The sequence below is a fragment of the Eretmochelys imbricata genome, chromosome 5 (assembly GCF_965152235.1).
Source record: "Eretmochelys imbricata isolate rEreImb1 chromosome 5, rEreImb1.hap1, whole genome shotgun sequence".
Classification (NCBI taxonomy): domain Eukaryota; kingdom Metazoa; phylum Chordata; order Testudines; family Cheloniidae; genus Eretmochelys; species Eretmochelys imbricata.
Window position 1 is genome coordinate 20,150,641 of NC_135576.1, and position 25,942 is coordinate 20,176,582.

The 25,942-nt window shown below is 41.2% G+C and overlaps 1 protein-coding gene across 5 annotated transcripts in view; it reads left to right on the forward strand.

Moving 5' to 3' along the window:
• The window catches only part of WDR7 (WD repeat domain 7), a 370,274-nt gene that overhangs the window by 15,560 nt on the left and 328,772 nt on the right, over window positions 1–25,942 (forward strand). For all 5 annotated transcript variants that reach the window (XM_077816698.1, XM_077816699.1, XM_077816700.1 and 2 more), the window contains 2 exons: window positions 7,293–7,464; window positions 9,230–9,336. In XM_077816698.1, the coding sequence (XP_077672824.1) occupies window positions 7,306–7,464; window positions 9,230–9,336 (266 nt within the window). In that variant the 5' untranslated portion in view covers window positions 7,293–7,305. The remainder of the gene's footprint in view (window positions 1–7,292; window positions 7,465–9,229; window positions 9,337–25,942) is intronic.

Genomic DNA, 25,942 nt, shown 5'->3' on the forward strand with positions numbered 1-25,942 from the left:
ACAGGTTTCAGAGTAGCAACCGTGTTAGTCTGTACTCGCAAAAAGAAAAGGAGTACTTGTGGCACCTTAGAGACTAACAAATTTATTTGAGCATAAGTTTTCGTGAGCTACAGCTGACAGTGGCCAATGCCAGGTTCCCCAGAGGGAATGAACAGAACAGGTAATTGTCAAGTGAACTATATCACCTGTCGCCCATTCCCAGCTTCTGGCAAACAGAGGCTAGGGACACCATCTCTGCTCATCCTGGCTAATAGCCATTGATGGATGTATCCTCCATGAATTTATCTAGTTCTTTTTTGAACTCTGTTATAGTCTTGGCCTTCACAACATCCTCTGGCAAGGAGTTCCACAGGTCGGCTGTGCATTGTGTGGAAAAAATACTTCCTTTTGTTTCTTTTAAATCTGCTGCCTATTATTTCATGTGGTGGTCCCTAATTCTTGTGTTCTGAGAAGGAGTAAATAACACTTCCTTATTTACTTTCTCCACACCAGTCATGATTTTATAGACCTCTATCATATTCCTGCTTAGCTGTCTCTTTTCCAAGCTGAAAAGTCTGAGTCTTATTAATCTCTCCTCATACGATCAGCACGGGAGTTTTGACCTGCTCCATTTCTGACCTGGGCTAGTTCACCCCTCCTTAGGCAACCTGGTGGCCCAAGCTTGCCAAGTAACTGGGATTACAGACACAAACCACAGTGCCTAGCTTGCGTAAGCAAGATGTATGGAATTGTATCTGCATATGCCAGTTCTGAATTTGGTTCAATGGGAATAATTAAGAGGAGAAAGACAATAAAGCTCAAGTAACATGCTTGCAGATGGGTTTGAGGATGAAATTCTCTATGGGCTAACTTCTCTATTTGAGCAATTTTATTTTTTTTAATTTTGTCATTTTAGAAGCAAAGTGGGAGGTGTATGTGTTGTTTGTTTTTCACCTTAATTTGCAGAATGCATTTTTAGTTCCATTTTACAGTATTTAGTGTTGGAGTTCTTGGGAACAAACAGACTTTGTCATGTGTGTTCACAAAGCCCTTTTCTGTAGTGGATAAGTAGGAATAGTGCATGATTAACTTACTTAGGTTCTATCTGAATTTGACTATACATCAGCTTTACTCCGGCTGCTTTTCTGGGCTTGGTCTACACTAGCAACTTATGATGGTATAACTACGGTGCTCGGGGTGTGGAAGATCCACATCCCTGAGTGCCGCAGTAATATCAACATAATGCCTGGAGTAGACAGCACTGTGTAGATGGGAGGGCTTCTCCTGTCAATATAGCTGCTGCCACTTGGGGAGGTGGATTACAGACACTGATGGGAGAATCCCTCCCATAGGTATAGTTAGTGTATTCACTGAAAATGCTGAAGCTGCGCCACTATAGTAGTTAAGTGTAGACAAGACCTAAATCAGTTACTTTGTAATTTAGTTGGAGTCTGAGCTCTGGTAACATGCTAAAAGATACGTGTGGTGGAGGAAGCGGAAGGAATAGTTAGTGTATGTCTACACTGCCCAAATTACAGAGCGGCCGTGGCAACGCTGCCACATGGGCAGTGCAGTCATGCTTTATCGCCGGGGCAGAGCTCTCCTGGCAATAAAATATAACCACCCCGAACGAGGGGTAATAAAGCACCGTCTATACTGGTGCTTTTCAGTGCTAAAACTTTTGTCAGTCAGGGGTGTGTTTTTTCCTAGGTCCTAGGAGGTACAGTGTTTTTAGTTACCCATAAAGCGTCATGCACATCTACATAACAGTATGCAGGAGGAATGGCATTTCCACGTACTAACACAGCCCTTTTCTCCACCCCATACTCAGATATTTAGCTGGTTCAGTTTTGAACTGTGACATAGTGTTGAGACTTACACAGGTGCATTTGATTCCAGAATATGAGAGATGTAAGAGAGACTGTGCCCTGTTTGTTACACTTCTCTGAATTGTTAGCAAATAAAAGGAGACGAAATGGATCTTTTTATGGAAGCTTTTATAAATTGGACTGGCACCTTATAAAATGATGCGGGGTAATTTAAGTTTCAACATTTTTATTTATTAAATGCAAAATACATTACTAAGGTATTTTAAGCTAAGCAAGTTAGTTGGAAAGTGCAGGAAAATTTTGTGTATATAGTTTGCTTTTACTCTGTGTACGGATTTCCTCATGCTTGATTGGCATAAACATGTTCCATGCCAAAGGGAAGATATGTAGTTTAGATAGCAGAGGATTGATATAAACAGAAGTTATTGGAATTGTCAAGGTTCCTCCCCCACTCTGAACTCTAAGGTACAGATGTGGGGACCTGCATGAAAAACCTCCTAAGCTTATCTTTACCAGCTTAGGTCAAAACTTCCCCAAGGTACAAAATATTCCACCCGTTGTCCTTGGACTGGCCGCTACCACCACCAGACTAATACTGGTTATTGGGGAAGAGCTGTTTGGACGCGTCCTTCCCCACAGAATACTTCCCAAAACCTTGCACCCCTCTTCCTGGACAAGGTTTGGTAAAAAGCCTCACCAATTTGCCTAGGTGACTACAGACCCAGACCCTTGGATCTTAAGAACAATGAACAATCCTCCCAACACTTGCACCCCCCCTTTCCTGGGAAATGTTGGATAAAAAGCCTCACCAATTTGCATAGGTGACCACAGACCCAAACCCTTGGATCTGAGAACAATGAAAAAGCATTCAGTTTCTTACAAGAAGACTTTTAATGAAAATAGAAGTAAATAGAAATGAAGAAATCCCCCCCTGTAAAATCAGGATGGTAGATATCTTACAGGGTAATTAGATTCAAAAACATAGAGAACCCCTCTAGGCAAAACCTTAAGTTACAAAAAAGATACACAGACAGAAATAGTTATTCTATTCAGCACAATTCTTTTCTCAGCCATTTAAAGAAATCATAATCTAACACATACCTAGCTAGATTACTTACTAAAAGTTCTAAGACTCCATTCCTGGTCTATCCCCGACAAAGACCAGCATATAGACAGACACAGACCCTTTGTTTCTCTCCCTCCTCCCAGCTTTTGAAAGTATCTTGTCTCCTCATTGGTCATTTTGGTCAGGTGCCAGCGAGGTTACCTTTAGCTTCTTAACCCTTTACAGGTGAGAGGAGCTTTCCCCTGGCCAGGAGGGATTTCAAAGGGGTTTACCCTTCCCTTTATATTTATGACAGGAATCAAATTGACAAGCTCTGCATAAGCAGACTTTCACTATGACTGATTCATATATTATAAACAGTCAAAATTGGTATAAAAACATCACATAAATGATGAATAAACTTTTTAGAGTGCTAAGGGAAAAAATATATCTGTAAGCACAAATGTAATCTTCTGTTCATTTTAGTTATATTTTTAATGGTTAGAATTCGAATATCAGAGCATTTTCTACCCTCTAAAACTATGGCGGGGGATGCAGGAGAAAAGGGGAGATGTGAAAGGGCAGCAGCAGGAGGGAAAAAAAATTGATTTCCAGTATCAGGAAATCAATTTTTTTTTTCCAGATGAGGTGTGTCAGCATGTATTTGGCACATTAATAAGATATTAAACTTTGGACACCCCATAATAAATTGGCATTACGTAATAATTTCAATTGGTCAGCAGCCATGAGGCGATCATAGGAAAGCACCGTGGACCGGAACTACTCTAATTTACTGAAGTATGTCACAAATAGTACCAGCATAGTTCAAATGATAGTCTTTGTAAAGCACAGTACTTCTCTGAAAAATGACTTTGGAAACCCATAATGCAGTTTTCCATACAACATTTATTTGGTTACAAAGTTTAAAAAAAAAAGTTTTTAAAAAAAAAACCTGCCAACTTTGCAAATGCAATCAGAGATCTTAGTCTAGACCCTCTTGTAATACTGCTAATAAATAATTGTCATGCTTTTTTCTTTCTGGTTTATGCCAGTACCATTAATAAAGATTCAGTTGATAAAATTCTGCTCTCAATTGCATCTGTGCAACATGTCTCTCTTTACTGGGAGCAGAATTTGCGCCTGGAATTATAACTTGGTTAGCAATTATGTTAAAAATGCACAAGCCAGAATTCACCTTACTCTCCAATAGCATTGTTGGATCTGCATGGATAACTGGAATAAAAAGCAGTAAAAAAAATTGGTGGAAAAAAAGAAAGTCTGCAATTCTGGCTCTGAATACACACAGTTGAGCAATTCTGTTGAGTAAGAAGGTGCTGGTTTTTTTATACTTAACTGTTTTTCAGAATTAAGCCACATTTTATAATAGCTGCTACATATTTGCTGCCTTTTTATAAGAATTTTTTTTCTTTAACGGTGTTCTGAGCTAGTACTAAAAATTGCTTTGTTTCCTTTAAAAATTCCATCTGCTTAGAGGAGAGGTCACTTAGCTATACAGTATGTGTTATGGCAACATGGGTAGAAAATTTAGAAAGGCACTGATTACATAACAAGTTAGCTGTTAACTCTCAACTTGCTGCCCATCCAGGCACAAACTCATCATATGCTGCTGTTGGTGGTTCTGAGATCCAAGTTGCATTTATATTATCAAAATTCTCCAGAAATGGTGGAAGTTATAGTATAGACAGGCACAAGTCTTTTGGGTGAGATGACAGAGGGATGGTCTACATTACATAGTTAGGTCAACGTAAAGCAGCTCATATTGACCTAATTATGACCGTGTCTACACTACAGCCTTGTCCCACTGATGTAACTGTCCTACTATACTGACATAATAACTCCACCTCCACGAGAGGCGTAGGGCTTATATTAGTGTAGGTGGGGTGACGCAGTGTCGGTGTAGACACTGCCTTACATAGGTCTGCTCTTGGCTCTCTTGTCAATTTCATGGAAGAAGCAGTGAAATTGGCAAGAAAGCTGGACAGCCAAAGCACCACTTCCCCTGCTCCTCTGGAGAGCTGGGTGGCTGGACTGGCTGGGAAGTGGGGGGAGAATGAACCCTGCTCCTGGCTGGTATCTGGGGCAAGAAGCCCAGACGGCTGGACTCCACTCCCAGCTGGGAGCTGAGGCGAGGAGGCTCACCCCTCCCCCACTACTGATGGGGAAGTGAGAGGTGAGAAGCCCCAGGTGGCTTTCCTGTTCCCCGGGGAGCTAGGCTATTGCCTCAATTTTGTAGCTGGGAATCATGAAATTGACAAGGCTGCCTGGCTCCGGGTGGGGAGTGGATGCAGACAGCTGGACTCCTGACAGGGAGCTGCCAACAGAGCTGAGGAACCAGGCTCTTCTGCTATTTCAGTTTGCTAGGCCATCTTTGAGTGTGTGGCTAACCAGTTACAAAATATACCTAATCTGATTGGGGCTAAATTTGAAACAGTATTTTGGTTTTGAAAAGAAACTTTAAAGTACTTAAAAGGTTAGCCATATTGTAGAGGGAACCATCTGGCATGTGCTAGAAGGATGGAAACCACAACAGGCTTTGTGTTCAAACCAGAAATGAACTTCTCTGAATGTTCAATCCTATTCTGTTCTGAGTTTAAATACAAGAACTGGTAAAAAAGTAGATAAAGACAATTTATTAATCTTGTTTTTGCAGTCCACTGACTCTCCCCCACCCCACCCCTTCCAAACTAGATAATACACCCATTGGTCCAAGTGAAATAGCTACTTTTAGACCTATTCAAACATCTGAGTTTTGGCTGGAGGCTTTCTTTCCCCCTCTGCTTTCCAGACCCTTATGAATCTGGCTTTCTGGTTGTCTGATAATTTTTTTTTTTTAAATCTCTGTTAGCTGACTTTCACTTAGCACCGTTGTCCCGGTTGCTGCAAGGCAGCCATGTTGCCAACTTCGTTGAGTTTTTTTTATTGTGAATCTTGAGATATTTGGTGTTGGGGGGTCGGGGTAGGGGACTGTCTCAAATCTTAAGTGATTTGATTATGTGAGAATCTTAGCTTCCGTTTAGCCCCCACCTCCCAAACCTTCTAGCTGCACAGTTGCAGAGAAAAGCTTGGAAATGTGAACCTTAGAGGCTCAAAAAGCAAATAGAAGCAAAATGGTTTTAAAAATCTCATGATTTCTAAGTGAATTTCATGGCTTTTTGGAATGTGACCCATGTCTCTTGAATGGTTGGAGTTGGCAATACTGAGACAGGGAGGAAGCAGAAAAAGTCAGTGTTGCTTACTCTAGCGATTTTTATGACAAGTCTCTCAGTAGTTGGTGGTGTTCTTAAAGCGCCAGGTCTTGGAGTCTTCTGATGACGTGAAAATCTGGCTTTCATTAGGGGAAAAGATGTAACCTTCTAGTCCTCGTGGTTGCAGAGACAAACTTGAAAATGTGCTGTGAGTGCACCGTAAAGGCTCAAAACCCAGAAGGCATATAAAAAGAACCTAAAATATATTATTTTCAAAAATCTGCTGATGATGTCGTAGCCATCATCTTTTGTGTTGGGCCCCCAAAACATCATGAGATTGGCTAACTTTTTTTTTCTTATTGGGGTCACAATTGTTCAGCGTAACATACTGTAGACTAGTCTGAATATGAATGAGGAGACTGTAATAACCTTTGACTGTTCTGTGAATTGTAACTCTGGCTAATACAGCATACTTTATGCATTTCAATATTATAAACGTAATTTAGAAAAAAAAACCTCCCACAACATCAGCTCAGAGTAATTCAAATAAAAATACTTTTGGGATTTATCCAGTTAATCTACAGAATATTGCAGTGCCTACTTTCAGTTGAGATTTTTAAAGTATCAAAGTATTTTTCAAGTCAGTATTTTTTAAATGTCAGATGAATGAGGAGGAAAATAAACCATGTCAGGACTCTGTTGACTGGGCATCTAGCAAATAGATACTAGTATACACCACTTCAGACATTTACTTCTTAAACACTTTGGGTAAGAGAAGAATGACACTTGGGGAAAAATGGCTGAGTTCAGTGTTGAAAACCCACCTGTTAAAAAAGTGTAAGCAACAATATATTATAATACAAACTCCTGCATGCATCTTGAGGTTCTAATAATATCACAAACCACTGAGTGTTACAGATGATTTCTTAAAGTATCTTTCTTATTCTGTCCCTGGTTAGTATTTGAAGACACATTTTAAAATGTTCAATGACTAGGGAAAAAAATCTTGAACACGTTTTGTATTTTACAGTAGGTATAATTGATGATGATGATGATGATAAGTTTGTCTGGGGATGAGGATGTGGTAAGTGAATCAGCTCTGACCAATGCCGTAATCTTTTTGCACAGTTTATAGAGTTTTGGTTTTGGGGTTTTAAATCCTTAAGGCTGCCAAAATGACAAAAGCCTTGAAACCTTACATCTCTGATATTTATGATCTTGATAAATTTACAGGAGTGTAAGCAAAATGGCAGGAAACAGCCTTGTTCTACCAATCGTGCTTTGGGGTCGCAAAGCTCCCACACACTGCATATCAGCCATACTGTTAATGGATGATGTTTCAATGATTGTCACTGGATGTCATGATGGACAGATATCTCTCTGGGATCTTTCATTAAATCTAGAAGTAAGTCTAAATCTTGAATTTTAATGTTTCTGTATTTAAAGGTGCGTATCATTATCCTGAAAGCGGATTTTATATTTTGGTATAATTATGTCTGTTCCAGAAAATATGCAGTTGTTTTCACACTGCTCCTTTATCCTCCTCTCTTTCTCACAACTAATCCCTGATTTTGTACCATGAACAACTCGGTGTTATGTAAAGAGCTTGGTCTACAATAGATAATTTAGCCAGTACAGCTAACTTAATATACGCTGCAGTTCTTATAATAAAAGATGCCTTAACTGTTAAATCTTTTTTTAAATTCTCCTCAAAAAGCGTATTTGTACTGGCTAAACAATTTGAATAACACCTCAGTTATGCAGTTGTAGTTTGCATCTGCAGATCAGATTAGCTATCCATGCAGGATTTCTGTTGGACAAAACTCTAAACCCTAGTGCCTAGTATTCAGTATTAATTATTGATATTCATAGGCTTAGTGTTTTTTTTTCCAGAAGAGATTTGATATTTTTAAATAAAAAATCATTGCATCGTGGAAAATCAATAAATCCAGCTGAAGATTGGTATCTCGTGTCACTTGTTTCTGGGCCTTTTCGTTTTGGGGGACAAACTGCTAGATCAATTTGATATGAATGACAAATGTAGGTAAACCTTTTAGTTGAGGTTTGAAGCCAGTAATTGCTCATCTCAGCTGACAGCCAGTAGCTGAAATGAGAGTTCTCTCACATGCCTTTCCAATCCTTGTTCCCTGGGAGCTAATGTTGGCTAGGGTAATTAATTTTTAAAGCCAATATTTCCCTTCCCATGTCTGATGACCTTTCTTGACCCAGAAGCTGCAAAAGCTGCTGCATTTCTTTCAGCTTCAGCTGATTGGTTTATGAAAACAGACATCTAATCTTGGAAATTTACATTTAATTTTTTTTAAATACTAACTTTTAAAAAAGCACATCCTTATTCGTCAGCCTTTATTTCTTTAGAAACAGGATCAGAAGGGAGATTGATAGTTTGAGATTGAGACTGCTTACTTACACGTTTCAGCTGCTGACTCTTACAGCTGCAAGTGCCCATCTCAGATGGGCTTTTATGGCCTATAGTGATTTGCTGGAAACAAATAGCTTTCAGTTAAAAAGCAATCCTCTTAGAAAAGCAGTAACACAAATCAGGCAGTGGAGTTATATTGGGTAACTGCGGTTCTCAAGCAGTTAAAGGCACTTTTTTTTTAACCCATGCCCATGCAAAACATGCAAGTGTCTAATACAACCAGAAACCTTTGAGTGGAGTGGAAATACTAGCTATAGGTCATGAAGTAGATATGGTCTTTCATAAATTTGAATAATTTTTTGTTTTATTTTAAACTTTAAATTTAAAACCCTTAATTTTGGGGAAGGACACGGTTTAATGGAAACTATGAATTAATTATTTTTATAGTAAAACAGCATGACTTATCCAAATTTAGCATCCGATTTAAAAACCCTTGGTAGAGCCAGGTTGAATAAAGTTATGGGTCTTTCAAATACTTTCATTTCAGCACCTGCTGGCAGTTGGTTCTCTTGCACAGCAGACCAGCTTGTCATAGAGCTAGCTTGTCATAAAATATTCATACTTTTAAAATATTATATTACCACAGGTGCACTAATAATGCATCTATCTATCTATCTATCTATATAAAATCCTCTAGAAAATTTTTCTTGTCTTTCTGGTTATGTGGTTAACTGCTCTGTTAATAGTAGGTACAGTGTGTTTACTGTATACTTTACTTCTGTAATTCTAGATTAATCCCAGAGCGCTGTTGTTTGGTCACACAGCTTCAATTACATGTTTGTCCAAAGCCTCTGCTTCCAGTGAAAAACAGTATATAGTGAGTGCATCTGAAAGTGGGTGAGTTTTCTATAGATTAATTAATGTGTAGATTTGTTGATTTAAAATAAAGGAAATTAGAGATGGAAGAGAGATCAGGTCACTTACAACAGAGTACCCCTTTCCAGTGGAGGTTTCCTAAAGTATTTTTATCTAGTCCTTTAAACACCCTACTTCCAAATAGTCTATGTGATGGGACTTCTCTAACCTAAGAACTTGATTCTTCTTGAAATTGCCGTTAGATCTAGAAGTAAGTCTAAACCTTGTATTTAATCTTTCTGTATTTAAGGTGTGTATTATTGTCCTGAGAGAAGTTTTTATTCTTTGGTGTAAATGTGTCTGTTCCAGAAAGCATGTGATTGTTTTCACACTGCTCCTTCATCCCTCCCCTCTTTCTCTTTCTCACAACCAATCCCTGATTTTGCACCATGAACAACTCAGTGTTCTACAAAGAGATTGGTTTACAGCAGATAATATAGCCAGTAAAGCCTACTTAATTTACACTTCAGTTCTTATAGTAAATATGCCTTAAAATTTAAATCTTTTTATATTTTGGTAATTCTCCCCAAAAAGAGTGTTTTTACTGGCTAAACACTTTGAGTAACATCTCATTATGCAGTTGTAGTTTGCATCTGCAAATCAGATTAGCTACCCATGCAGGATTTCTGTTGGCCAAAAACTGATTGTCTTGAAATTGTGGCAAATCCAGATACCCACATCGTGATGAAGAGGAAACAGCTGCCTATGTAGGTGGACTCAAGCTTAGCTTTCACTTAACAACCAAAAACACTGGCCCGTTGCTTCTGTGAGACACAATTTTAAATCGGGACAATGAACAGGCATGTGTTTTTACTTATCATGCCTTTGCCTGTCTGTAGTCAAGCTCTCAGTGACTTCAGTAGGTGCAGGATAGTCCTGCTAGAGCTTGTTGGTGGGGAATAATTCCTAATATATAGCTTAAATTTAATTTCTTTTCTATCATTTTATTAATATTTATCATTCGGTTCTCCTTTGTTCACTGTTTGAAGTTGACAAGGATAATTTTGGAAAATAAGTTTTTAAATAAAGCATATTATTGGTTATGTTGAGTAAACTTTCAGTGTAATGCAAAGGATTTAAACACACAACTCCTATTGACATTAATAAAAATTAATCATGATTAAATCACATGGTACTATGCTGAAAATTTACTCTCTAATGTAAACAATGCCTTAATTAAAAAAAACAAACAACACCCCCAAATGATACTGTAGCAACTGAAAAGAAAAATGTATAACAAGTTGTATTACACACTTATGTTTTAAAATCTGTTGATGTACTGGTAAAATGCAGCTTCTGCATTTGAACTATTTTATTCTGAGGTTTGATGAATCTGTAGAATGTGAATGTACTTTGACTACTGAATAAAAGGTAACCAAATATCCATCTGTCCTTTGTCTATTTTGCTGTGTACATTTTCTGTGTTAATTTTCTATAACCACAACCTCCATATCTTTTGAGACAGTCCTCTATGGTTGGACTATTTTTCTTTTTCCAGTGGAGACTACCAATAGCAGAGTAGCTGCTGTTTGAGCATTGACCTGCTTAACCCAGGGTTGTGAGTTCAATCTTTGAGGGGGCCATTTAGGGATCTGGGGCAAAAATTGGGGATTGGCCCTGCTTTGAGCAGGAAGTTGGACTAGATGACCTCTTGAGGTCCCTTCCAACCCTGATATTCTGTGATTCTGTACTGTCTGTATAATTTATTTGGAAATATTGAGTAGTGTCCTGTTTAACTGCTGCAATCTGATCTTTGTTTTGGAGAAGCAAGCAGTTCATTTTCCAAAAAAATGACCTTTGTGACCCATCCCAGCCAGCAAATATTACTTCAGCTGGTGCATGATCTGACCACGTAATGTGGAGAACTTTTGCAGAACTCATCTGCTTCATTAGGCATTTAGGAATTAACATTAGAGCTATTCTAGTATGTAACAGATGATGGTATGAATAAAATGTGTAACCTCTTTCCCCTGATGCAGTTCTCTCCAGCAATCTGAGAGAGTGAACTGTTGACACAAAGAAGTTAGGGCTGCATCTGCTTGTCTATCCACCTTGTCTTTTTTTATAAGATCTGTCCCAGTAAGGATTCTGTGTGCATTTGAAATGTCCTCCAAGTATAATCTTTCTTTTCCCGAAGTGTTGGCAGTGTTTTAAAGAAGTCCTTAAAAAAGATTTTTGCTTTTGGTTGGGAGTATACACTGATATTAAAAACCCAGCAGTTGTGCCCATCAACAATGTAAATTGTCCCTCTTTATCCTTAAATTGGTCTTTAATTTGAAAAGGTATGTGTTTATCAAATACTATGCCCACTAGTCTGTTCTTTTCTTTGGTTGAAGCAAAAAATGTCTGCTGAAACCGGTTAACTTTCATGACCATAATTTATCCATCCTGAAATGAGTTTATTGAACAAGAATAATCTGTGTTTTGTTTTTTTTTAATTCTATTCTACCATGGTTTTTTTCCCTGTTAATGACGTCATTGAGCCCTTTTACATTCAAAGATGTCACTTTTAGGAAGACCATTGAGAGTAATTGTTTAGCTTATTGAAAAACTTGAAATTATTGTGATATTTAGCTGTTTGATGTCATGTATCCTTCTCTGGTCAATGTCTCACCTGTTCTGATTATGTTGCATTCATGATTGTGTTCCTGAATATAGCCTGGTTTCTGTTTTGTAAACTTCCATACATACATTTCTTGTATTAATTCCCCCCGCCTCCCCCCGCATCCTGTTTTTTCCCTCTCCTCTTCTGCATTCCCCTTACTCTAAAACCACAAATAAAATACCAACATAACATGTAAAATAATCCCCAAATGACTGTGCTTTGCTGAACTCTGTACTCTCCCCACGAGCGCTTGGATTTCTCTTGCAATCCAAAGGAGGTACAATTTTCACTTTGACCCTCAACCTTAGGGATAGATTACCATCTGATCATTTGAGTTATGGGGAGGATTTACACAGCACCCCCTAAACACTCTTCCCAATCCCCTCTTTATTTTCTCCAATCTCCTCCATCTTTGGATCCCTTCCTGCCCCCTTCGTCTTATTGTCCTTTTATTTCATCTGTGTTTTAAAATACAGAACCCAACTGTTAATGATCACCCCCAATTAAAGCAAATTCATACTATTTCCTTTATAGCATTTACATAGTTGTTATTCAACTGTTCATTCCTGGTGACTCCCAAGAAGTGCCTTCTGGTTAGTCTTTAGGTTATTCTCAGGTGTCCAAGTTCTCTTGTTCAGCTTCACTACTGCCATTGCCAATACAGTCGCTGGAGATGTTCTTTTGTCTTTTCTTTCCTATCTTCTTTTTCCTGGATTTCACTGTTTGCCAAGTGTTTTTCAGACGCTTATCTGTAATTACTGCCTATGGAGAGTTGTCTTCTACATATGAGATTTGGATTTTTATCCCAAGTGGCTGGAGTTTGTTTCCCCCCCACCACACTTTTTTTTCAAGCTTCTAACTGTATAATGCTGATTTTAGAACCGGAATGAGAGTTTAAATGGGAATTCCCACCTGTAGCAGATATCTGAGTGTTGCTGTAATTTCCCCCAGCTCTCTCCCCTTTTCTAAAGTTAGGGCAGAGAGGCCATGAAAAAAATTGCAGCTTGTGGTCTTTGAATATGAGCTCTGAATGCTCTCTGGCTTCCTTCCTAATTATTTTTTTCTGCTGATAATCATGAATTTTCACATTAAAGTCTCCAGGTTTATTATTATTGAGGGAGGGAGGTTAGCAGCATCCTATGTGATCTCTCCACTTTTACCTCTTTTAGGAAGCTCAGATGTAACAACTCCACAATTAATGTTTTTGCATACCAGATTGGGTTTCCTCTTTCAGCATTTCCAGGCAGCCCCTTATTTCTGTTGTTCCTTCTCAATCTGTCAACCAATTTAAGATGCATCTCTGCAGCTCTGCTCCATCAGTGCCATTCAGCTCTGCTGTTCTTTTTCTCTCATATTTGCTTTTCTTAGGCCAGTCTCTAGCACGCTACAAAGTCCCTTCCTTCCTTCTTTACTGCAAGAAGTTCGGTGTCTCATCATTTCTCATGGCCTTAAACTCAGATATCATCTGCAGAATGTAGCCATTTGATTTTTCCTCAGCTCTGGTGTTTCTGCCTAATGTGGCTGCCATGTATTCACTTGGAGTCTGACAGGTCTCTCAATGCAGTGAGCCTGAAACACTCTTCTTAATGAGGTATCTTCTTAAAATATTTTCATATTTTCTTGGAGAGTCAGTCCTCTGCTCTGTCTTTTTTGGGAGTTAGCAAGGCAATCTACCTCCATCATCCCCTCAGAGCTCAGCCTTCAGGCACCCCTGTTATTCTGGCCCCTGTTGATCTCCCCTGATTAAGCTAGTTTTAACAGTCATGATCTTCTTCCAGTGCTATTTACTGTGGTGTGCATATCCTCCATGCACCTGAGACCAGAAGATTTTTCAATAGCAGTGTTGTTGGTCCAGGTCTGTGCCCTATGCTTCCTCATGTTCAGAACCAAGGGCGCATAAAGGGCAGTATGGACTGACCTCCTCTCTAGTTTCTTTCTACTACTTGTAGTCTGTGATGGAGTCATTTAGTGTCCTCAGCTTTTGTTAGCTGAGGACACTAAATGTCCTCACAGTCAGACCCACTTTTGTTTTTCTTGTAAATATTTGTTCTTAGATAGTTAGCTGTTAGTATTATTTAGATGGGTTTGGGATTTGACCTGCCCCTTTCCCCCTGTCAAGGTTCCTCCCCCACTCTGAACTCTAGGGTACAGATGTGGGGACCTGCATGAAAACCTCCTAAGCTTACTTTTACCAGCTTAGGTTAAAACTTCCCCAAGGTACAAATTAATTTTATCCTTAGTCCTTGGAATAGCCACTGCCACCACCAAACTCTAACTGGGTTTACTGGGAAACATAGTTTGGACACATCTTTCCCCCCAAAATCCTCCCAACCCTTGCACCCCACTTCCTGGGAAAGGCTTGGTAAAAATCCTCACCAATTTGCATAGGTGACCACAGACCCAAACCCTTGGATCTGAGAACAATGAAAAAGCATTCAGTTTTCTTACAAGAAGACTTTTAATAGAAATAGAAGTAAATAGAGGTAAAGGAATCACCTCTGTAAAGTCAGGATGGTAGATACCTTACAGGGTAATTAGATTCAAAACATAGAGAATCCCTCTAGGGAAAACCTTAAGTTACAAAAAAGACACACAGACAGAAATAGTCACTCTATTCAGCACAGTTCTTTTCTCAGCCATTTAAAGAAATCATAATCTAACTCATACCTAGCTAGATTACTTACTAAAAGTTCTAAGACTCCATTCCTGTTCTATCCCCGGCAAAAGCAGCATACCGACAGACACAGACCCTTTGTTTCTCTCCCTCCTCCCAGCTTTTGAAAGTATCTTGTCTCCTCGAAAGTATCTTCTCTCCTCATTGGTCATTTTGGTCAGGTGCCAGCGAGATTACATTTAGCTTCTTAACCCTTTACAGGTGAGAGGATTTTTCCTCTGGCCAGGAGGGATTTTAAAGGGGTTTACCCTTCCCTTTATATTTATGACACCCCCTTACTAGCTCCACCATCCAAGGCACTTACTGTGCCCAAGATACCAGGCTTTAAGCCCTGCCTGGCATGCTCCCTGATCTTCCCAGTTAGTGACCCTCACAGGAGCTTCCTGTACTGTTTTAGGAAATCACACATTCCTTTTAAGTGCAAAACTGCCATTCTTTTTCCTCCTGAATAGACAGTCTGAGAAGTTTTGGCTCTGCAGGCATTTAATGGAGCTCTCTTTGAGACCCCTTTCTGATCCTAAGCCTTCCTGCTCCCTTGGACTCTGATTGGAGCATCCAGGTAGTGCCCACCAGGCACTGATGCTGTGTAGCTCTAGAACTTTGAGCAAGCCCGAGGACTTGTGTAAGAAGAGGCATGAGGAGGGTAAAAGCCCAAACACCCCCTCAAGATGAGGGATAAATTATCCCACAGCTCTTCTAAGGAAAGGACCCTACCATTGGCACCAAGTGAGACTCCACACCCTAGTCAGGTGAGTCTGGAGCTCATGAGGAGTACCTGTCAACATCAGCGGTACCAAGTGCTAAGAGTGCCCTGAAACTGTCTACGCTAGGGGAGGGACTGACCCCTGTACCTACTAGAGAGAGAAGGGAGCCTTCATTTGCACTAGCGGTGCTGCACTGCAAGAAGACCGCCTTGCATGAAACACACACTGGTGGATCCACCTAGAGTCAGGAGTCCTATTGTGACAATTGGTCTATAGCTATTGCTTGCTTAGGAATTTAGCATGGAAAGTAGGTCAAATTATTTTCAATAAGGAATGGTATAAACTGGTGCAAGGGAACCAGACAGAGACTAAATTAGTCTAAACATAATAGGTCACATTGGTATAATTCAAGGACTGTGTTGAAATCATGGATGTGGAACTGGAAATTGATGTGTTGAATAGTAGGCATGTTTGGACAAAATAATGCGGGAATGGGCTATTTCTCCCATCACTGCCTTTTTGGGTCCTTAAGGAAGGAGACTGTGTTGGGAGAAGAACCCATGGATGCTTCTGGAGTGAGCTTCACCATCATGGTTGTCACCACCACCATATCTTGGAAGCGCAGACCTCCGTTGTCCTAATCCCAAAGGATGTCATGACCAACTTGGGATCCAGATGACATTGCCACTCCTACTGGCTCCATTTGAATCCCAAATACCACCTGAGATTAAATGGGATTGGACTTTAACAGCAGCAGCAGGAACAACAGCTGTAGCTCATACCAAATAATGTGTCTCTCCCACAAAAGGACAGTTATTACCATATTTGATACCATTTAAGGCTATGTCTGTGCTACACAGCTTTTAGCAACGTGGCTGTGTTGCTACAGCTGTGCCGCTAAAAGTCATGCAGTGTAGCCTCTGTTTGTCGGCTCTCCTGCCAACAAAAAACTTCCACCCCCAATGAGTGGTGTTTGCATTGTCGGCAGGAAAGCGCTCCTTGAGTTAGTTGTAGGTTCCAAAAGATGGTAGAAGCTTGTATAATAAGCAAGATCTATATGCCTTTTAGGGCTATCCAGGCCAAGCACTGATCTTTTGCTTATGCTTATGCTTAGTAATCTTAGCTTATGCTTCCCCTCAGTGTCCAAACAGCATAAAGATACATTTCTCTCTTGTCAGGGATTTTTATTCCTTTCCCTCAGAGTTCATGCTGATGGGAAGAGTCCACATGCACGTCTCCTCTTCCTGGGTTTGGCAGAAGCAATCAACAAAGTCTTTGTTCTTTGATGATTGACAGTGGCTCATTTTGGTTTCAATGGGCCTTCTTGTGTGTAGGACCTAACACCTTCTGTAGGAAACCAGCCTTTACGTTAATTAATGCTTCCTTCCTGTTTAGTGAGTTACAAAATTACAAAGGTTTACAATGCAAACGCTTAATATAACCTTATAACATGGGATACAGATGTTAAGTGAGATTAATACATGTATCCTACAAGCATTTCATAAACTCTGAGCACATTTTTATAAGTCTAACACCTATTTGAATAATACTAACACACTGGTGAGCCAGACTGGTTTCCAGCTATGCATTCATCAGTGTTCAGTTGAGGCCAAGGGGCCTTGGCATTACCTGGCACTTGGTCTGTCAGTGTCATAGAGGAATAGCTGGCTCAACCTGTATGGCCAGATCCAATGGTAGCCCTTTCTTCTTTCTCCAAGTTGAGGCAGTGGCACCGCCTGAATCTTGCCACTGGATGATTATAATCTGTATCAAGAGCTTTTGATGAGGATTGTGGAAACTCTCTAGAGCATCCTGGAAAGAGGTTCAAGATCCAATGCCTAGGCTACTGGACATCCACCTGACTACGTGCCTTAACAACGTGGTGCTCCCTGTTATTGAGGTTCTATTGGAACTTGCTAAAATGGTTTGGCACACCCCAGCTGCCTATACACTGACTCTGAAAAGGGCAAAGAAAAAGTACTTAGTTCTATCCAAAGGACTAGACTATTTGTTCTTTCACTCTCGTCTGAATTTTCAAATGATCTAGGCTGTCATGCAGTGTCACAGACTGCACCAATGTAGGTTTCTGATTTGGGAAAGGATGCTAAGAGACTGGATCTTTTTGGCAAAAAGAATTTTTTGTCAGCTGTCCTCTTACTTTGTCTAGCAAATTACACAGCATTAATGTTCACATATGACTATTACAACAAACTGTCAGAATTAGCTAATTAGTTGCTATAGGAGCTCAGGTCCCAGTCCAGCCCATCCTTGACAAAAGGAAAATTGGTTGCCGGAGGATCCCTTCAAGCATCGCTCAATGCAGCAGATATGGCTTCTTGCTCCATGGTGACTGGTCATGATGAGGCAGCCTTCATGAGTGCAATCCTTATGGCTTCCCAAAGACATCCAGGTAACAGTACAAGATCTCCCCTGTGAGGGTAACAACCTGGTTTAATGAGTAAAGAGGTGAGTCATTTCATTCCCTTAAGGACTCTCCTGCAACTCTCCGCTCCTTTAGGATATAAACCCTGGCATCCTGGAGGATATATTCCAAGCCAACTCCTCACAAACACCATCCTGCCTCTTAGCTCTTCTATCATAAAAGGGCCTATGAGCCCCCTAGGAAGTGTCAAAGGGTACAACAGAGCAGGCACAGTGCACTGCTGTCATTCCCTTTCAGTCCCAGCTTCCCACCAAGAAAGCATTTTGATGGGACTGTTGAGAGTCATGAACCAGTCTCCATACTGCCTGTTACTCTCCTTCATTCACCTCCTACCCCAGTGCGTCCTGATGTGGCAACATATCACATTGGACAAATGGGTCCTAGACATCATCACGACCGGTGACACCAGAGAATTCCATTCTGCTGCTCCTCCGATCCCCTCCTCCCCTCCCGCATCCATCACTCTTCTTTGGCAGGGTTATTGGCCTAGCAGATGGGGGCAGGTAGTAGATGTGATATATCTTGCTTTTAGGAAGGCTTTTGATGCAGTCCCACATGACATTCTCATAAGCAAACTAGGGAAATGTTATGTAACGGAAATTACTATAAGGTGGGTGCATGGCTGATTTGAAAGACTGTACTCTAAGAGTAGTTATCAGTGGTTCACTGTCAAACTGGGTAGGTGTATCTGGTGGGGTCTGGCAGGAGTCAGTCCTGGGTCTTGTACTGTTACCCCAAAATTTGGACCCAAGGGACCCCAATAATTGCTTGCTGATGTTTGTAATTGTCAGTTTGGCCCATTTCAATGGGTAACAGGAGGTGGCCTGCCCTAGAGGAATTGTCTGGGTTTTATCAATGAGTTTGCCTCTGACCCTCAGAGGACTTCCCAGAACAGACTAGTTCTGTTGACCTGGATACAGCCCTCTGCTCAAACTGTTGATATTCAGGCAGACATTGCTTTGAAAACAAAAATAACTTATTTAAATATAATATTCCCAAATAGATTCATAGATACTAAGGTCAGAAGGGACCATTATGATCATCTAGTCTGACCTCCTGCACAGCGCAGGCCACAGAATCTCACCCATCCACTCCTGTGAAAAACCTCTCACCTATGTCTGAGATATTGAAGTTCTCAAATCGTGGTTTAAAGACTTCAAGGAGCAGAGAATCCTCCAGCAAGTGACCCATTCCCCATGCTACAGAGGAAGGCGAAAAACACAGTAAATATAAATCATAATAAAACAATAAAATGAGCATGTATAAGTAGGGGCATAGCGAGCAGATCGAGGGACGTGATCGTCCCCCTCTATTCGACATTGCTGAGGCCTCATCTGGAGTACTGTGTCCAGTTTTGGGCCCCACACTACAAGAAGGATGTGGATAAATTGGAGAGAGTCCAGCAAAGGGCAACAAAAATGATTAGGGGTCTGGAACACATGAGTTATGAGGAGAGGCTGAGGGAACTGGGATTGTTTAGTCTGCAGAAGAGAAGAATGAGGGGGGATTTGATAGCTGCTTTCAACTACCTGAGAGGTAGTTCCAGGGAGGATGGTTCTAGACTATTCTCAGTGGTGGAAGAGGACAGGACAAGGAGTAATGGTCTCAAGTTGCAGTGGGGGAGGTTTAGGTTGGATATTAGGAAAAACTTTTTCCCGAGGAGGGTGGTGAAACACTGGAATGCGTTGCCTAGGGAGGTGGTGGAATCTCCTTCCTTAGAAGTTTTTAAGGTCAGGCTTGACAAAGCCCTGGCTGGGATGATTTAATTGGGTATAGGTCCTGCTTTTGAGCAGGGGGTTGGACTAGATGACCTCCTGAGGTCCCTTCCAACCCTGATATTCTATGATTCTATGATTCAACAATACAATAAATCTCAAAAGCATGTATTAAAGAATACACACCATCAATTCAAAGGAGGTTATAATGGATCACAAATTGAATGAGTCAACAATGGGATTTAGTTGAGAAAAAGGCTAATATTCTGGGGTGTATTAACAGGAGTGTTGTATGAAAGACAAGGGAGGTAAATTGTCCCACTCTGTTCAGCAGAGCTGGATAAACTGGAAAGTGTCCAGAGGAGAACCACAAAAATGAAAAAAGGTTTAGAAAACCTGACCTATGAGGAAAGGTTTAAAAAAAAAAAATTGGCATGTTTAGTCTTGAGAAAAGAAGACTGGAGGGGGGTGGGGGATAAGTCTTCAGATACATTAAAGGCTGTGCTAAAGAGGACTGTGATCAATAATTGTCCATGTCCACTGAAGGTAGGACAAAAATTTTTGGCTTAATATACAGCAAGGGAGACTTAGGTTAGATATGAGTGTTAAAGTGTCTTTGAAATTTATTCCCAAATTTATCCCAAAGGTCCTGTGACACAACTAGCAAAAGGTTCTTTACAAGCAACTCTTGTCTGACCTCAGGGCCTGGCTAGACCTGCAGATGTAGAGCGCTTTGAGTTAAACCAGCCTTCGTAGAGCGCAGTAGGGAAAGTGCTGCAATCTGTCCACACTGACACCTACAAGCGCACTGATGTGGCCACATTAGCAGCTCTTGCAACATCCACAGAGAGCAATGCATTGTGGTAGCTATCCCAACATGCAAGTGGCTGCAACGTGCTTTTCAAAGTGGGGGGGGGGGTGGAGTTTGACAGGGACTGTGTTGTGTGTATGTGGGGGGAGAGAGAGTGGGTTTTTGGGGGGGGCTGAGAGCATGTCAGCATGCTATCTTGTAAGTTCAGACAGTAGCAGACCTCCTTCCTCCCCGCCTCTCTCTCTCACTCACTCACACACACACACACACACATACACACACACACAGCATTCCACAGTAATGGTTGCTTTGTCTCAGAGCAGATAAGCAGCCTGCTGTCAGAAACTGAGCTTCAAAGGGCATATCCGCATTCCTGCAGTGATTCCAAAACAATGAGAAGAGTGGCCCACTTGACTTAAGGGGATTATGAGATGTTTCCGGAGGCTGATCAGAGTGCAGTAATGCAACACCTCATTCACACTGACGCCTGGGCATTTCAGCAAGGCGCAACAAGCATTAATTTTCTTGCTGAGGTGGAGTACCAGGAGCGCTCTAGCCGTGGAGTCAGAGCGCTCTACGTTGCTTGCCAGTGTGGACGGGTAGTGAGCTAGGGCACCCGGGGCTGCTTTAATGCGCTCTAACTTGCAAGTGTAGCCAAGCCCTCAGAAACTCAGTACTCCAAATATACCACTTTCATGGGGTAGCATGTGAGGTCTCTACTGAAATCTTAAAAAGAAAAGGAGTACTTGTGGCACCTTAGAGACTAACCAATTCATTTGAGCATGAGCTTTCGTGAGCTACAGCTCACTTCATCGGATGCATACCGTGGAAACTGCAGCAGACTTTATATACACACAGAGAATATGAAACAATACCTCCTCCCACCCCACTGTCCTGCTGGTAATAGCTTATCTAAAGTGATCATCAAGTTGGGCCATTTCCAGCACAAATCCAGGTTTTCTCACCCTCCACCCCCCCCCCCCCACAAATTCACTCTCCTGCTGGTGATAGCCCATCCAAAGTGACAACTCTCTACACAATGTGCATGATAATCAAGTTGGGCCATTTCCTGCACAAATCCAGGTTCTCTCACCCCCCTCCCAAAAACCACACACACAAACTCACTATCCTGCTGGTAATAGCTCATCCAAAGTGACCACTCTCCCTACAATGTGCATGATAATCAAGGTGGGCCATTTCCAGCACAAATCCAGGTTTTCTCACCCCCCCACCCCCATACACACACACACAAACTCACTCTCCTGCTGGTAATAGCTCATCGAAACTGACCACTCTCCAAGTTTAAATCCAAGTTAAACCAGAACATCTGGGGGTGGGGGGGTAGGAAAAAACAAGGGGAAATAGGCTACCTTGCATAATGACTTAGCCACTCCCAGTCTCTATTTAAGCCTAAATTAATAGTATCCAATTTGCAAATGAATTCCAATTCAGCAGTTTCTCGCTGGAGTCTGGATTTGAAGTTTTTTTGTTTTAAGATAGCGACCTTCATGCCTGTGATTGCGTGACCAGATAGATTGTAGTGTTCTCCGACTGGTTTATGAATGTTATAATTCTTGACATCTGATTTGTGTCCATTTATTCTTTTACGTAGAGACTGTCCAGTTTGACCAGTGTAAATGGCAGAGGGGCATTGCTGGCACATGATGGCATATATCACATTGGTGGATGTGCAGGTGAACGAGCCTTTGATAGTGTGGCTGAAGTTATTAGGCCCTGTGATGGTGTCCCCTGAATAGATATGTGGGCACAGTTGGCAACGGGCTTTGTTGCAAGGATAAGTTCCTGGGTTAGTGGTTCTGTTGTGTGGTATGTGGTTGTTGGTGAGTATTTGCTTCAGGTTGCGGGGCTGTCTGTAGGCAAGGACTGGCCTGTCTCCAAAGATTTGTGAGAGTGTTGGGTCATCCTTTAGGATAGGTTGTAGATCCTTAATAATGCGTTGGAGGGGTTGTTACTTTTCAATATCGATAGTCATGGCATCATGTGCATATGGATTATATTTAAGTTGTAATGTAACAATGTAAAATTATGCCCTTATGGTCTTGGAGCAAAAGTGAATCCCAGGAAATATCTCTGTGATGGCCCATTCAAGTGGGAGGAAGTTGTCATCCCTCCCTGGTTAGCTAATTAAATGTATTGCTCAATTATCTATCTTTGCATCAACTCAGAAAAGTCACTGGAAAACTATCAAAGACAACCTATAAACATCAAAACCACTTGGAAATGAAAAGAAATGATATGTTAGTGAAGGGATCCCCGTCTGTGAATAAAGACAAAAGACTGATTCAGTATATCTCAGGGTGGAGAAAGACACCCTGCATCCACTCACTGAGGAGGTACCGTGATAAGCAAGGGTGCTTCATGAAACCCTAGGTCCTAGCTATTTGGATTTATCAAGAGCTGCAAAAGACTGAATTTGGGGTGACAATCTACTTTATTAGATAGGAAAGGTAGCTATTATTAAAAGTAGGCCCTAGTTTGCTTTTTTTAAAATTTCGTTTTTTATGTAACCATTTGTTTCTGTCCCTGTCGCTTGTTTCTATTTGAATCTCTATTTTTTCTTAAATAGATTTTCTTGTGTTGCATTATAAATGCAGTCATGTGCTGTGTATAGCCCACTGCTCCTGTATCAAAGGAAAGCTGGTAGAACAGGGTACGCTGTTCCTTTGGTAATGGAGGATCTGGGATTTCTATGCGTGTCCAGTGATCAGGGGGACGTACTGAAGGGACTCGGCTGGGATGCATCTGTTGTCTATCTGCAGGGCAAAAGGGTATAGCCCAGAGGGGAGTGCTTGTGTGGCTGACAGGCTGATTGTGTTAGGGAGTGAACACCCAGCTAGCACAGATGAAACTCACTCACCCTAGAGACAGATGATGACAAAGTGACTCTCAGCCCTGGGTACCCCAAGAAGCATCACAAGTGGCCTCTGAATTTCCCCTGTGTTAGACTGTTCACTTGCCCATCTTCTATGCGAAACCTCACAATAACAGTGATGACAGGAATAGCCACTCTTTGAATGTCCGCAGAGCTTTAGCCTTACAAAGGACAAAGCCCTTTATTCATTTCCATCACCAAGAGCATGCAAGGAGAACCAAAAACTCTCAAATGAACTTTAGGGATATGTTCTCCTTTGCTGTGATCTTATGGAAGCCCCTTCCCCTCTGGGTATTGGAGGGACCTTTTAACGAGAGGCAAAAGCTGTTTCAGTGGCTTCCCGGCAGGGAGTTACCCTCTCGGATGTTGAGCTCCATTCACTCCTTTACTAGGCATTATGCCCTGGTTCAAGCTTGATTGGCGGATGCCTCCTTTGGTTTGGTGATTCTGTGATGCAACATTCTTCCTTGCTCCTTCCTCCACAACGAATACTGCTTGGGAGTCATCGATAGTGAACACCCACAGAGACGAGCACCTGAAGAAGAAATGGAGTTTACTCACCTTATAGTAACTGGATTTCTTCCGGATGTATGGTTCCTATTCCACAACCTGCTCTCCTTCCCCTCTGCTCAGATCCTCACTTGAATTGCAGTGAAATAGGAACTGGAGGGATGTCGGTCCACACCGCCCCTTTTACGTTTGGTTCAGAGCACGAGGAGGTGTAGGGCGCGAGCACGAGGAGGTGTAGGGCGCGAGCACGAGGAGGTGTAGGGCGCGAGCACGAGGAGGTGTAGGGCGCGAGCACGAGGAGGTGTAGGGCGCGAGCACGAGGAGGTGTAGGGCGCGAGCACGAGGAGGTGTAGGGCGCGAGCACAGATCAACAGACACTGGTGTGAAAATTTTTTTTGGTTTCAGGCACATGGAGTGCATGCACACCCACTCTGAATATCCATAGGGCCCCCACATCTCGGAGGGTTTTGGTAACTGGAGTTCATTTTTTTTTCCTGTTGATTACAGAGTAAGTAGCAAATATTGTTATAAGAAACAAATGTGGGTGGAACTACTATTTGAAAACAGTGAAGGCTGGTGAGTATCCAAGTTTGGGGATTAGTGGTTCTCTTACTTACAGTGGATTCTACTACAGTTTGGCTTACTCTAACACCTCCCCTCCACAATGAAACCAAACCATCATGTGGTGGATGGAAAATAGGCCAGAACCCTCTTCCTCAAGGAAAAGTCACTCGTTACAGTCATGAAATTCTCTCCCAAGGAGAAGCCTAATTTGTTTTTAGGAACAGCAATTTCTTTTTTTTCATATACCTGAAGTAAGCATAAGCCTTTTTTCTTTCAGCTGCTAAATAGAGGCATAACGGCTTTGGGCTCTCAATGTCTCCACTCTGTGGACTTACATTGTGCAGAGATGATCTTGCATTTTCTTTCTCATTCCAGTGGGAAGCTATCTCCTCTAACGGTTGGATCTCCTTTCCCTAGTCTCCAAGTGGTAACTCTTTGAGTTATGCCACCTTTCCTTTTTAGGGCTTGTCTATACCTGAAAATTATTCTAGAATAACATAAGATGTGAATTTCAAGTGAAATAGTGATTCCAGAGTAACTCCATATGTAGAGAAACCCTTAGTGTTCTCCTTCCTCTTTTTTTAGATCAGGAGAGGCTTTTTTCTTCTTCTTCTTCTTCCTGGAAACTGTTGGAAACCTTTTAGAGTCTGTGGACTATGGTCCTAGCCACGGTCAAACAGAGATTTTAAAGGGAATTTACTTGAAATTCTTTGTGGACCTAAAGAGGGAAGCGCCTGATTCTTTTTTTATGAAATGGGTGAACAACTTAATGAATTGCAAATATTCCGAACAGAATCCATCAGATCCAGGCTGCCCATCATGGATCACAAAGACCACCTGATTTCATGGCCTTAATGGACCTAACAATGCCTCTTTTTACATCCCTATCACTCCCTTCCACCAAAAGTAACCTGAGGTTTCTACTGGGTGTTAGTATTTCCAATTCAATCTCTTCCATTTGTCTTGGCATCTGCCCTGAGAGTGTTCACAAAGGTCATGTTGGTCACAGCACTAGTCTGTTGTTAAAGGGGTTTTGGAGAATTAATCGTTGGAATGAATGGTTTCTTTGGGTACACAAACATGTTTTAGAAAAAAACCCAGAACTCCAAAGTCCCATCGACTTTGCATATGAGCCATACATTTCAAGGTGTACCTCAATACTAAGCAACATTGCCTCAACCAAATGAACGAGACAAACTCTTTACTCATTAACATTCTGATTTATAGTCAAGAAATGTGGCTAACCAGTTATAGATCTGTTTGTATCAAAATGTGGTAAGGAAATTCTCCTCTTCTGCAGCTGGAATGGTCAGAGTTGTAGCTCTAGGTGACCTCCCAACCTTGAACATAGTGAGTAGAACTGACAGAAATTTGGAATTTCTGTACCATGGGATCTTCCAACACTTCAGCTTTTTTCATTTTGAACTGAAATGAAAAGTAGAAATTTCCCACAAAACAAAGCCTTTGAAAGTATTTTAGTTAGAAGCAATCAAAATGTTTTCTCTTGACTTTGAAATCTTTATGTTAAAGTTTGAGGTTAAATGTTAAATTATAGTAAAAATTGGTGATTGATATTTCAACTGGTAATTTGTAATTGGTTTTCTAAATAGCAATTTGTATGGTGATAAAATGAAAATAAATTTAGAAACAAATAAGTTTTAAATGATCC